This window comes from Apium graveolens, chromosome 4, assembly GCF_009905375.1.
Source record: "Apium graveolens cultivar Ventura chromosome 4, ASM990537v1, whole genome shotgun sequence".
Classification (NCBI taxonomy): domain Eukaryota; kingdom Viridiplantae; phylum Streptophyta; class Magnoliopsida; order Apiales; family Apiaceae; genus Apium; species Apium graveolens.
This window is the reverse complement of record NC_133650.1, coordinates 276,356,282-276,371,172: the sequence shown is the minus strand read 5'-3', so window position 1 is coordinate 276,371,172 and position 14,891 is coordinate 276,356,282. Positions and strand designations below refer to the sequence as shown.

The following is a 14,891-nucleotide window of genomic DNA, read 5'->3' as shown; positions in this document are numbered from 1 at the left end:
TCTCTATCTTCAATCACTTCATTTGATGCACCTGAAATGCCTCTATCTGCAATCATCATATATATTCCCAATGTTCTTACAGATACATGTTTAATTCTTATTGTTGTAATAGATCGGGAGTCAAATATGGTTGTTGATTGTTTTTATGGTTCTCATGGCATTGGGTGGTGCAAGTACTAGTAGTGGGGGTACGGGTACTAGTACTGGCGGAAGGGGAAGGGGAAGGGGAAGAGGAAGGGGAGGGGCCAGGGGAAGAAGTGATGTAGGGGACAGGGAAAGGGGAGAAGCCATGGGAAGGGGTGATGGGGGTGATATCATGCATATTGAAAATGGTGGCAGAGTTGATGAGGAGGATGATATAGCAGTTATTGTTGAAAGTCTTCAGCGAAAAGCTTCACAGGGCGATTTCCATAAAAGACCGATAAATGGGGTTAAACTTGGGACTGTTCACTTTATTGATGGATGGTAATGTAACTTAATATTTATTTTATTAAAATTTTTATAGTCTTATTACTTGTCTTTTTTTTGGGTCGGAACTTGAATGTTTGTGTTATTTTAACTATTACAGTATCAAAGAGGCTCATATAAAAAGACTCCACTGGCCATTGTTTGATCTCTTTGGGACAAAGATACCATAAATATAAGTGGAAAAACAAGAGAAGCTTTTCTGGATAGCTGTGCAATTGATTACAGGGTATTTAAGTACTTACGAGTTGGTAAATTATTAGTTTGAATTTAGGCTAAGAATTGTGTATATTTTGTTTGGCAAGTTTATTACAACTATGAGTGTACAGATGAAGAAGGAGATAGATATGTTAAAGCTCATATTCAAAATAACTGGAAGCAGCTTCTTAGCAAGGAGAAGAGTCGCGCGAATGAGAGAGTGAAACTAGCCATAAGTCTAGGCTACACTCATGCAACCAGACTTATGGTGAAGCCACATTATTTTAACGAGGGTGCTTGGGAAAGCATCACTAAGCATTGAGAGACCGAAAAATTTTAGAAGGCTTCAGAGATAGGGAGAAATATCGTGCTAAGTTGGACTTCAATCACAAAAGTGGGGCTGTTCCCTTCTGTGTGAGAAGATGGGTACATTCTGATCCCTTTTTTATGCATTTATACATGTGCATTTTTTTACAGGCTATTCTTTTTGTCTGTTTCTGAAATCTTAGAGCAAAATACATTATTATTATGTCAACCTTTATTAATACTTATATTCTAGTCCGTGTCTCCCTGATATGTTGTTGTTACTTGTTAAGCTTCCTTTCTGCAAGTTCATCTACAAAGAGATTGTTCTTGGGGAGTATTCACACAGGAAGGACATCATATAAAATTACAGTCTTAATTTATTTTAAGGTAAAATCAACTATTTTAATGTAATAGGGAGAGCAACAAATTATGATAATAATGTATTAGCCATTATTAAAACAAATTATTTGAACTTATCAGGGTGAATTTACCATTATTAAAATGTATTAGCCAAAGTTAACTTGGGGAAATTATATAAAATTATTAACATTTTTCATATAAAAGTTTGAATATATATTTGTAATAATAAAATTAAACTCTGCATTTATAAAAATACATTAAATTTGTATTAAGAACTCACGTAGAGAAATAACTCAAACCTTAGGTGATTACAGATTAAAAAGTAACAGTTTGTTAAATGTTCAGTTGTATTTTCTAATTGAAATAGCTTAGTTGCATCAAATGCCCTTGTCAACTTAGGTGAATGTTTTGTACCTGGGCTTAGTCTTTGTTAAGACGGTAAAAACTCAATTCACATAAATTAGGCATGCATGAGTCTCAAATTACTTAAATTTGTTCTATACTCAAATTGTTGGTTTTAAATCCAATAAATAATATGAATTTGTTGCCCACCTACATTTTGTATTATTAACTACGTCTTCTTGATCTATTGTTTGATTATAATGAATTTAATTTAATTTGACTTTAATTTTATTTTTTTGACGTGTGACTTGGATTGTGTGGGTGTGGTGGGGGGTGGGGGGATGGGTAGATAGAACAACAAATCTAGAGTTAAAAGTAAAATGTGTACCTTAATTATACATCTTATACATTTTTTGTACCTAAAGTATTAATTGGGCATACTGTGTAATTGCAATATGTGTGCTCCTGTTTGTTTTTACTACTTCCGTTAACTCTACTTTATTTTTCCTCTCTTTCACTGAGCGCTCTAAAGTTCGAAATTGGAACTATATGCCCCATTTTTCTTATGTTTACATTAAAACATGTTTATGAACCTTGTCTGAATTCTGATCAAACTCAGTTTTGAGAAACTTCTTAGCATCACAAATTACACCAATATTATATTTTGTCAATTATATAAATTTGAATACCTAACTGAACCTTTATGCTGTTGGATTCTTAAAAATTAAAATTATTGTAAAAAACCTAATGTCCCTAAGTAAATAATAAAATTAACTAAGAAGGCCAACTAATAAGTCAGCCTTAAGACCAACTAATAAGTCATCCTTAAGATTAACTAGTAAATTAACATTTTAGGTCATACTTGTGGAATGTCAGGGGGGTGTTTTTCCATTTATACAAATAATACATGAATAATTTCTTTTTATCCTCCTAATTAAATTAGGCACCATCTTTATTTTTACCTGTACAGAAGCAGTTCATATATAACCAGTCCTCGACCATAATTTCTGAGTACTTGAAGTATGTAGCATACGTCTTCTGCTTGCTTGAGCACCTACAGTTTGCACGAACATCTGAAAGGGTCTAAAACATTGAACTAAACAAGTGATTTTAGTTTGAGATTAAATTTTCAACCTTGCTTTTTATTACACCTTTTATAATTTCCACTTATTTTCTATTTATTGTAGGAATTGGATGCTAATTTGGAGACACCTATGACTTATCTGGAATTTTTTGAATGTCTACAACATCGACGAGCTAACAATAAAAAAAATAATGGTTTCTTGCAAACTTTATCCAGTCAATTGAATTTTTGTACTAATATATTTTATTATGGTTTCTTTTCTTTTTGTTTGGACTATTTGTTATAAATTGTATTTTGTAGGAATCTTTAGAGGCCATGGTCAGCACTCAATCAACCCTCGAGGAACCTCTCTCACCGGCTAGCCAAAGGAAGCGAGAATTGGAACTACTTATAAAGGCAAGAATGCCAAAGAAAAACAAAGTCGTATTGTATCCTCGAAGTTCTTTATCGGAGTTATTTGGAGCTGATGAGGCAGCTAGATTAAAGACATCTCAGTCCGCTCAGGCCTCTCAAATAAGCATTCCGGATAATGCATACTCACTTATCCGAAGGGTTCTATCCGAAGTGATGTTAGATATATTTGATAATGTCATGACTAATATGATTTGTATTTAGTTTTCAGATCTTACTTAACAGGACAAATCAGTACTTAACTAGAAATCAGCACTTATACTGAAGTCAGAACTTAAGTTGTCAGAACTTAAGTTATCAGGAGATATTTATCAGGAGATAATCAGGACTTAAGGAGACTTTCAGATAAGGAAGGCGGCTGATTAAAAGGAAAGAAGATCAAGACAAACGCAAGAAGAGATATACATGAAGAAGGAATTCTATGAAGAATAGAATACTTGGAAGAAAAGATAACTAGTTGATATATTTTAGGAAGCAGAATTACATTCCATATCAATTAGAATTTATCTTGTAACTGTGTAGTATATAAACACAGACATAGGGTTCACACTATATGTGTTATCATAATCGAAGTTATTATTTATTGTAATCCTAGCAACTCTCGTGATAAGTTGTTCATCACTGAGAGAGGACAGTTCCATATTGTAACAGAGTTTATTGTGTTGAATAAAATCTGTTTTCTGTTACTTGTGTTCTTATATTCGATTTGATTGTGATAAATACTGTATTCAACCCCCTTCTACAGTGTGTGTGACCTAACAAGTGACCAATATGGTGAAGTCTTTGGACGGCATGAATCGAGTCCTCGTGTAAAACTTAATGAATTGATTGAAAAATCAGCCACTACAGCTTTTCCAGAAAATACCAATCCGGTGCAACAATCATCATGGGACCAATATATGCGGATTGCAAATGAGATCATTGATTAAGTGATGCAGAATTTTGAGAAAGTTATTGTGGAGGTAACACTTTAACTTTAATTGTGAAGTTTAATTTAAGCAATTGATGTATCATATTAGCAGATTTATGGTTTATAGTATTACACATCTGAATCTTTATTTGTTAGTATTACACATCTAAATCTTTATTTCTTGCTCTGTGTGGTTGTCATTAGATTAATTTCAGCTAAATCAAAATTAGGGTTTGTGTAATTAGTGAATCAATTGTTTTCACATATGTTTGAAATGTTTTATAAATTTAACTCCTATTTAATTTGAAGCTCTATATTCTCATTTCTCGATAATTTTGTTTCAATTGTATTAAGGTTTTTTAGATGTAATTAAAAATATAATCTTGATAAAGTTAATTGGATGCTGGATCTTGCTTCTGGTTGTTTTGGTATCCGATTTGAGAGAGAATTCTCTGCTTTTTTGTATGGATTATATTTTTTATGTACATGGAATGTTAAGGAACATTTACAATGATGAATCTAGTGATATTTACTTGTTTGAGATAATGGTAGTGTTAATTGTGGATTGTAGATTTGATAAGTGTTGTTAACTTCATATTTCTATTCACGGGAATAAGTAGAGCCATATTGGAAGCTGTATTTGTTGTTTTTGGTGTCACAATCTTGATTTAGATAAGGGTCTGTTTTCTTCCATATTGATCTTCCAAGTTCTGTGTTACTGACCTGCCCAAGGCTTTTAGGCTTAAACTGTCAGAAGATGTTTCTTTTTCACCCATAAGCGAGGGGTTTTATATACATCAATTATGCTTTTTGTTGGTATTTTATCTTGTATAGATAGTTTATAAATATTTATTAAGTGAGATATGAGGTTAACAGACTCATTTTGTGCTTAGTGTATTTATTCTACTCTATGACATTGATGTATGTTGTGAAGTGAAGAAGTTATGCTAACATTTTTTCTTCAACTTAGCTAACTTGATTCTGATTAAATAAACTTATATATATATATGGTGCAGTTACTTTACCTGTACAGAAGCAGCTGCATTTTGGAACATGAAATTTGAATTTCAACAGCTTAAATAATTACTTAAAGGCACGTTATTCTTTGTCTATGTGGGATGAAACACCATAAAGAGTTCCAGGGGAGCATACCAGGCTTTTACTAGAGATGGATGATGAACACGACCTCGACCTGAATTTGTTCTACTATCCTCTTTATGAGTAGTTTTTATAAGTTTAATTATTTTTGCTAGCTGGTACTTTTAAGCAAACTATGTAGCGGTTAACTTAAACTTGATGTAGCAGCTGCTGTTTGGTGTAGCAGCTGCTGTTTGGTACTTATTTGATAGTTTTTAATGGATGTGTGGGGAATGTAATTATGTTTTGTCATTTTTGGTTGTTCATTTTTTCTGTTTTGATGTAAGTTATTAAATGTGAATGGTTAGTTAAATTGATAAATGAATGAGACAGGTTTCAATTCTAAAGAATTAAGAATATATGGCTCCAGGCCATTTTTGTGTTTGAAATTAAACATATAAAAGCCACCGTCTTCAGTGACTTTAATAAGTAAGCGGGTCAGTGAAAATCAAGAAGCGGGAAGTTCAAATTTTCACCAAAATGTTAAAGGGGCTATGTGAAACTTTGACTTGAATTAAAAGCAACCGTCAAAGCGGTCGCTTTTATATAAATTCCACCGCGAAAAAACAATTTCGACAAGGTTAAAAGCCACCGATAGAAGGCGGTCAATTTTGTACTAAATTCCACCGATTTCAGTCATTTATAGGTAAAAGCAACCGATTTTAAACCGGTGGCTTTTAGCCCTTTTTCTTGTAGTGTATCGATACTATTATATTAAAGACGAAACATTAAAAATTTGGTTGTTGGGCATTGTTGGTCACTGATTGCTCAATTCAGAGTCGTCAGATCAAATCGATAAGAACCGTTAGATTTATTCTTAAAAATTAGTATTATTTAAGAGGTATAAGGTTCGAATCATGCTAGCAATATATTAAAATTATAAAAAAAATTAGTATTCTTTAAGAGGTACAGGGTTCGAATCCTGCCAGCAATATATTAAAATTAGAATTTACAATATATAATGATAAAAACAACCGTGCATTACACGGGTTATATACTAGTACTATTATATTAAAGACGAAACATTAAAAGTTTGGTTGTTGGTGGTTGTTGGTCATTGATCACTCAATTCAGAATCGTCAGATCAAATCGATAAGAACCGTTAGATTTATTCTTAAAAAATAGTATTATTTAAGAGGTATAAAGTTCGAATTCTGACAGTAACATATTAAAATTATAAAAAAAATTAGTATTATTTAAGAGGTATAAGGTTCCAATCTTGCCAATAACACATTAAAATTAGAATTTAAAATATATAATGATAAAAACAATTGTGCATCGCACGAGTTATATACTAGTATATTAATATATCAGATATGGTGGTTATAATCTAATATACTACTGATAAAAAATATAGTTAATATTTCAACACGAATGTAATTTTTTCTGTAAAGTATTAAAAATACATCCCAAAATGTATTACTTAAATTTGAGAAGGAGACAGAGATTCACTAGAAAAATGGAATAGCTATTAATCAAATTACTAATAAAATAATAAATATAAATATAAATTATATGTCTTACATATGAAATATTATATATATGTGTGTTGTGTGTGTATTAAAATATTTTAAACATTATATATTATATATGTTTCAAATTTTTATCGAATTTCAGTGTTGGATCTTATTTCAGATTTCGGACCGGTTATCGAATTGGTATAATTGAAATTCAAATTCAATTAAAAAATTTGAAATTCGGTAATTTGAAATTTTAAGATTTAGGATTGGTTATTACTTTGGTCAGGTTAATTTGACATCCTTAATTTTTTTTCATATATTGGCTATAAGGTAGACATGATAATTTGATACACGGCACATAACAATATGAATATTTTAATTTTTATATTTATATTTATATTTTGAATACAAAATATAAATATATATGTCAATTTTATATTTATAAAATTTAGGTCAAGTGTTAGGTGATCACTTTATACTCACTGTCAAGCAATTTTGCTATTTTACGAACCTGTTCGAGCTACAACTACAATAGTCGAAATTCATCCATCCTCAATGAAGGTAACCTACGAGTGAAACTATTACATAATGAATTTTTTTTAAAAAAATATCCAAATCTAAAAAAATTTTTGTAAAAATATTGTTATTTTACAAAAAAATTGTAAGAATACTATTTTTCAATTTTTTTTTTAAAAAAAATACGATTTTTGGCAACCGGTATAAACTGCACGTAACATTTATATGCAATCTTTGACGAGTCTATACAACTACGTGCAACTCCATTCAGCTAGTTGTATATTTGTTTGATTTTGGTTGATTCCGTTTTTTTGCAAAAAAAAATTAGAAGATAGTAAAATTGCCAAAAAACTTAAAGAAAATTAGTATTTTTGATAATTTTTGTAATTCAGTTTGTCAAAAAAATCCTTGAATTATTCATATTTCTATTACCAAAAAAATGACATCCAAGCCCAAACCAGATCTCTACCTAGATCCCCCAGCGTGTTAGGCCCCAATACGTAACATATGGGCTCATTATTAATAACTGCGTCACGTGCAAAGTTTTTTAAAAAAAGGCTCTTCATTAATTTCTCCTATTTACGACATGAAAGGCAAATACACGAACAAATTAAAGATAGAAACTATGTTATTAATTGGTCGCCAAGCACATGAACTCAAGAATGTAACAAAATATTACTGTACTTAATGGCCATCACAATATACAGCCCCTCGTTACACAATTTACTACAGTTGTAGTAGTATTTTGATTGTCATTTAATAACATGACTTGATAATATTTACTCCAGTCACAGAGACTCACCAGTAGTCATCATATGTAGAGAGCTGAGAAATCTTAGCTACCTTCCCCTTCATAAAAAAAATGGTGTGCACCAAAATTAATCACATGACATATGGATGATCACCATGTAATGTTGATCAACTCTTTGCCTTTCCTGTGATTCTTGTTGCCTGCCAACCTTCTTTCTTGTGATCTTTTTATGTTTTCCACACTTTTGCTTGTGACTTGCTTCATTGCCACCACTTTGTTCAGTACAAATATATATATCTCATACACCTCAGTTTCACTTCCACTATACCACCACAAAAGTTTCTTTGTACTATTCTCTTAGCTACTTCAAGTCCCCAACACAAAGTGTTTGAGACAACCATATCTACTAAGGTTGATCAAGAAGTTTAAGAATGTTTCATAATAGCAAGACATCTATGAAGGGTTCAATCCGTGCTGCGATATTTCTTTCATTTCTTCTATTACTTCCAGAGATCATGTTCTGTAGGCACATTAGCCGCCCACATTCGCGTATGTCATTTAATTTTGGAAAATTAAGATCTTTCCTGCAATTGTTTTTGAACAATGGTGTAGTATAATGCAATGCAATGTTCAGAACTTACCTCGATAAAGTTCAAATTTTTTGAATGTTAACTTAATAACTGAATGTTTCTTGCATGCAGATCATGGACACCACCATCCAAGGCATTCACCAAATGGATTCAATAGGCCGTTAGTGAAGCATAAGAAAGCTGACACGCTTCAAGTTGCAGGCTCAAGATTGCCAGATTGTTCGCATGCCTGTGGCTCGTGCTCACCGTGTCGATTAGTTATGGTTAGTTTTGTTTGTGCGACCATTCAAGAAGCTGAGTCATGCCCCATGACTTACAAGTGCATGTGCAATAACAAGTCGTACCCTGTTCCATGATCGAAACCAATCATATGGTTTATGCACTGATTTGACAAGCCAATCGTGTACACTAGTTGTCATTTCTTGACTTGCAGTTCCACTCTGTTGGATGTATCTCTTTAGTAGAGAAATTTTTGTACGTGTAATCAGAGAACTCTAGTTATTTTCTATGTGTTCCTTTTTATCGCCAGCAAATAGATTAGTGTGTTGTACGTATACTATATGAACTTCGTTAATGCAACACACTCAACTAGTAAGAACATTTTATGGTAGAACCGTCAAAATTGATAGCAGCTTCAAAACAAGCCAGTGTTATCAACTACTAGTAACATTAACTTAATTCTAAAACAATCACAAATTAACAAGAGTTTGAAGATGCAGACTTAGAGTGAAACTATGAAAATAAACAACAGGTGGAAGGGGTAGAGAGTATCAAACAATTGAGTGAGTGAGTATATAAATTTAGGATCGCTATACTAGAAAACGATATGTTACATTATCATTAGCCGTGCACAGTTCATGGCATTCAATACTGATATAAATCAGTGATTATCTTATTTTAATTGCTTTTACTTTTGAGTTCTGGCAATGAAGTCCATGCAGTTTCCTTCACCCTGTACTGACTCAAAGCCTGCCCTGTCCAGGATCGTCCGAGAATTTTCTCTAATTATAATTCTCGTTCACCGTAGCGAATGGACTTACTGCAAAATAATGAACTTTCCTGTTGCATTTAGCTATGTAAGAAAGATGTTATGCGTCCAAAGAAGAGAACAAAAGTCTTCTTCTTTCTTTTATGAAGATCATTAAGTAATGCTCCCCAGGCTCACCCATTTGTATATATATATATATGTGTGGCACGAAACTTAAGAAAAAATATAATCTAGTGGAGAAAAATAAGAAAAGTGATGTAATTAATATGTAATGTATAAAGTTAGCAGAATAAAGTAGTGAATGTGAGTGGATAATAGTTAATTTAATATTATAAAATTTTACTGAAATGTATGTAATTGAGAGGTACATCCCAAAAAGAAAACTGTATAGAATTGAACGGGAGTGAGAAAGTAACAAAAAAACAACAACTATGAAATATACAAGTATAATAACTGAAATGTTGAGGGGTCTGGTGAGCCGGGGGGATTTGAACAAAAAACACAAACCAGATGTACTGGGGGATGAGAACACTGATTTATAAAAGCAGTGATGGGCCGCGCATAATATCTGTTATACCCAAAATCTGATCACATGTCTACTGGGCTCGTCTAGGATATTACCGAGTCGGACGATGACAATTGTTGGACCTTTTGGGGAGCTTATGCCTCTCAAATTGGTCTGATATCGATCAAATAATGCCTAGTACTAACTTATTTCAGAAATTGCAGTAAAAAAACTAATTTCAGAAATTGTCTGTACCTTTCAAATATCGATCGTATCTTAGCATGTATTAATGGGCACGAAGGCATAGTTTGTAAACTGATCAGGCATTACTATTTGTATGAGCTTGCTAGCCTAACGATCTGGTTTGACAATTGTTAATCTTATTTGTGTGGAGCATTGATTCAGTAGAAAGTTGGTCATACCTTGGCTGAAACTTGTACTAATTAGCTAATATACAGAGATGGCTTAATATTGGTCAATATCATCTCTATCCGCACATATGAAAATATAATACATAGAATTGGTGTGCCGAAAAAGGGTGATTTTCTTATAATTTCTATGTTAAAAGCCTCCAAAATTTTGTTCGAATATCCTTTGGGATAATGTCAAATACCTTCAGGAATTTGCTCAGATAGTCTTCAAAATAATGTTGAATAACTAATCCCATGTTCTAATGAATTATCCTCATTGCGAAATTTAGGAATTCGATTATTTATACGCTTTAGCAATTTTGCGCTATATTTTAATGGGCTGTCCTCATTTAGCGATTTTTAGATATCATGTATGATGATATTTAGAGAAAACTTACTTTTGATCTGATGGATTATCCTCATAAAATGTAATGACTTCTCTGTATATTTTGGAAGAGGTCTGCTTTATAATTTTTATAATTGTCATTGTTGGTTGAAAAAATAATCGGTAGAGGTCAATATTGACTTTGATATATATAACTAATACCAAATCCACAAAGTTTTTAATCGACTCCAACTTGGGTTTTTGTGTTTAACTTGGATTCATCGTATTGCCTCTTCTAGCCTACGACAAAGGTTTGGCCGGATTTTACGGGTTTTGAACTTGTCAATTGACAACCTTAATTTTATATGTTTTAATTTTCACTTTTCGAGAACTACGTGCGTATATATGCACAATGAAATAGTGGGAAGTTGGGAACTCTGGGAGGATCACTACCCATTTTTATCTCAACCACCAAAAATCACAAGATTACAACACTCTGATGACTTTTTCGACGATAAATTAACAATGTAAATTTAGCTTTCAACTACTAATATCGAATTACGAAGTACCAAATTTTTCTATCAACAAGTTGATACTAAACATAGGTAGATTTAACAATCATATGTATGAGAAAAGATTTTTTATCGTGATGAAGATTTTGATGAATAATCATGTGAGACTCGAACATGTATTTGATGATGAAGAGCAGTGTTGGGTCCACAAACCACCTAATTGATACCAACGAGTAAAATTCCCTTGTGCTTCAAGACCCCATAGTAACAACAAAGAATGTGCTAAACTATTAGCAGGAGTAGAAATTGCGGCAGGTAATAAATTGCAGCCTTCCAAATAGGAACTGACCAATCCATGGATATACCATAAGTTACAAAGGTTGTACCTGTGAACCAGCCTCCTAAAGCGAAATAAGCACAAGGAAATAGCATGATTTTATGGCAGCAACTTTGAATAAGGTTTACCAGTGGCGGCCTGAGTAAAGAACACTCTTCAATTTCGATAATAGTGAGAAGATACATGTGTATGGTGAGAATGTTTATAGGGTTAAATAGATATGGGGCGAGATTCGAACATGTATTTGGTGATGAAGAGCATTGTTGGACATGATTTTAGGGCAACAACTTTGAATTTACTAGTGGCGGCATGAGAAAAGAACACTCCTCAATTTCGATGACAATGAGAAGATACATGTGCGGCATGAGAAAAGAACGCTCCTCAATTTCGATGATAGTGAGAAGATACATGTGTATGGTGAGAATGTTTATAAGGTTAAATAGACGTGGTTGAGAAGATACATGTGTATGTGTATGGTGAGAATGTTTATAAGGTTCTATTATCAAAAAAATAGAAGAGAAAATAATATGTTGGTCGAGAAATTTTTTAAACTATTAGTCCCTTAACAATATGACAAGAATTACAGAAGGGGGGTTGAATGGAATTCTTAAAACTTTTTCTTGAAATAAAATGTTCTAACTCAAATATAAATATAAGTGTATTGATTAGCACAATGCGGAATAAAACTTAGGTGAATCAAAACACAAGTAATAAAAAACAAGAGTCTTTAAAAACTTTCTGGTGGATTTGAATGATTCCACCAGAGATATATATTATATATCGAGAGAACCCTGTGTGCAAAAATGCTCACAGCTGCTTACAAATATTGAACTGCTGAGAATACAGAGAAATGCTAAGAATTCTACTTACAAATGTTTCTCTTGTTGTCTCTCAGGTTATTGTTTCTATTTGATACTTCTTGGTTTATATATCACCAAGATTATAAAGTAATAAGACAAGATAATAAAAACAAAAACTATCTAATCTATTACAATGCTACTTCATTACTCTATTCCAGCATCTTTGAATATCTTCATAATAGCATGAAAATGGCAATGCTTCTTTGTTCTCGAAAACCCAGTTGAATAGGCTACCACATTCTATTTGCATCCACTCGACGCATGTGACTGTGTTGTCACTGTCAACTGATATTTGAATTCTTCATCCGTCGGGTTCATGATCATCCGTCGACTTCATTGTAGGTTATCCGTCGGGTAGCAAACTGGCACTTGACTTCATTTCACTTATGCAGAGTTACAAGACATCATCTATGTACAATTAATCAACCTATTCTGCATATCTAGTTAAAGTCAACATGACTTGAATACTACTTACAAAATCTACACAATGGTGAATGCAGAAATGTGCTACAGACTTATTGTTACATAAGCTACTCACTCGATGGATAATAAGACATCATCTGTCGGGACTATAATGAGTCATCCGTCGGGACTATAAATCTTATCCGTCGAGTACTACATTATTTCACTAAGTAAAATCTACTAAGGTGTTTTGTTCATGAAATCATCAAGTATAAAACGTATGCACAATAATCTCCCCCAATTTATGTCTACTAGAATTGTAGCCATAAATTAAGAGATACTTGATGATAACAAAACACCCTAAACATACAGCTTTAAAGAAAAGTAGATAATACTGAAAAGTGCTTCAATTAACAAAATGTACAAAGTTTTGCTCACAGTCCTTTTCAAGATGCTCCTCTAGACTGAGCAGATTTATCTAGTTTCTTGAAGGTCTGGATCTTCTTCCAAGCTTTCTGTTGTTTTCAATAATCTGATTTTGGAGCTGCCTGTGGAATTCCAGTTCATCAGATTCTGAGAGATTTAGCTTTCCTTGCATTTCCAATAGAGTCTCATTGCTGGAGATGCTCAATTGGTCTTCTAATCTGAAGAATCTTCTCTCACCTTTGTCATCTATGAACTCCATCAGCCAGTAGGGCCTTATAAGATGCACTCTTCTCCCTGTGTATGGGATGATTAGAGTCTTTGGGAGTGCATCTTTAGCTCTAACACTCCTTAGTTCTTCAATCTTCTTCAATATTAGTCTTTTTGTAGTGATATTGAACCCAAAGTTCTTCTTGAAGGATGAATAAACTTTAATCAGTACAGCTTGGCTCTCTTGAAGAATCCTGTGAAGTGGCCACTAAATCTCCTTTCCTCCTTTGTACTTGAACACTAACCTTTCAGGTAGGTTCCTGTATGCATCAATACCTCTTACTTCATCTAGTTCATCCATATAGAGATTTAGATCAGAAAATTCTTTGATGTCACACAAGTACAAATAGTCTCCCCTATTGACTTTGGGCTGAGCTTTGACTATAGATTTGGATTTAAGAGGTGACAGCTTCACTTTCTTAACTGCTCTTGACTTTGTCCTTTTTGGCTTGCTAAGGATTGGTAGATTGAAGTCTGGAATTGGTATGTTCTTCCATTCTATCGGCTCATCCTTGGGTACAATAGGTTCACCATGAATATTCTTGTAGGGATCCACCACCCTTATGTCTTCAAATACCACAGAGGGCTTTGATGCTTGAGTTGTAGCTGGTGTGGATTCCTTAGGAAATTGATCTTCCAATTCCTTGTCAACAATATCCAGTTTCCTTTTAGTTCTTTTAGCCAATGCTTTCTTTCTTGGAGATTTCTTCTGTTCTTCAACTTGCTTCCTTGATTCCGTAGCTTCAGATGGTTGAGAGGGAATTTGTTGTGATGAATTTACAGCATGTAGCTTGGCCAAGATAGCAATCTGCTCTTTCTTCTGTTTAGCCTTTTTAGCATCTAGAGCAGCCTGCTTCTTTTCCTGCTTCAATCTAGCTTTTTCTTCTCTCTTTGCTTGAGCAAATTGAGGGTGTCCAGCCACCACACATATTTCTTTCCCATTTCTGAAAATCTTAGCAATCCTCCTTTTAGAAGCTGAATCAGCTGGATCTTTATAGAAGGCAATTGATCTTGACAAAAGCTTCTTCTCATCAGGCTTGGGTGTCTCATACACAGTGTCCAAGGGGTTCTTCAAAGATGATTTTGAGTAGTTTTCCCTTGGTTTAAGAATTATTTCAGCCTTTGGAGACTTGATGCAGGAAGATTGTCCTCTTTCCAGATAGTTCATACTCATCTCATTAACACTAATTTGCTTGACTTGAGAGTGATGAATAGCTGACTTAACTGGCTCCTTTACAAGTTCAAACTTCTTTTATATCTCCTCATCAATCTTCTCCCAGTTGACCAAACTCAACTTTTCCTTCTCAGCAACTTTCAAGTTGGCTACTG

At 33.2% G+C, this 14,891-nt stretch overlaps 2 protein-coding genes across 4 annotated transcripts; both read left to right on the top strand.

Moving 5' to 3' along the window:
- On the top strand, positions 1-3,852 carry LOC141717161 (uncharacterized). Of its 3 annotated transcripts, none has more exons than XM_074519270.1 (4): positions 1-465; positions 569-694; positions 795-1,089; positions 2,859-3,852. In XM_074519270.1, the coding sequence occupies exons 1-2, from the start codon at positions 146-148 to the stop codon at positions 636-638; spliced, it is 390 nt and encodes a 129-aa protein (XP_074375371.1). In that variant the 5' UTR covers positions 1-145; the 3' UTR covers positions 639-694; positions 795-1,089; positions 2,859-3,852. The 3 variants fall into 3 exon arrangements, with proteins under 3 accessions (XP_074375371.1, XP_074375372.1, XP_074375370.1); XM_074519271.1 differs by having other exon boundaries at positions 569-1,089; positions 2,859-2,949; positions 3,056-3,852; XM_074519269.1 differs by having other exon boundaries at positions 569-1,089.
- Positions 3,853-7,982: 4,130 nt separating this feature from the next.
- LOC141717160 (protein EPIDERMAL PATTERNING FACTOR 1) lies at positions 7,983-9,038 on the top strand. Its single transcript, XM_074519268.1, has 2 exons — positions 7,983-8,489; positions 8,642-9,038. The coding sequence occupies exons 1-2, from the start codon at positions 8,372-8,374 to the stop codon at positions 8,884-8,886; spliced, it is 363 nt and encodes a 120-aa protein (XP_074375369.1). The 5' UTR covers positions 7,983-8,371; the 3' UTR covers positions 8,887-9,038.
- The last annotated feature ends 5,853 nt before the right edge of the window (positions 9,039-14,891 follow it).

Coding starts and splice junctions, on each gene's coding strand:
- LOC141717160 (XM_074519268.1), top strand. CDS start 8,372: ATGTTTCATAATAGCAAGACATCTATGAAGGGTTCAATCCGTGCTGCG. Junction 8,490..8,641: donor CATTAGCCGCCCACATTCGC/GTATGTCATTTA, acceptor TCTTGCATGCAG/ATCATGGACACCACCATCCA.
- LOC141717161 (XM_074519270.1), top strand. CDS start 146: ATGGTTCTCATGGCATTGGGTGGTGCAAGTACTAGTAGTGGGGGTACG. Junction 466..568: donor GTTCACTTTATTGATGGATG/GTAATGTAACTT, acceptor TAACTATTACAG/TATCAAAGAGGCTCATATAA.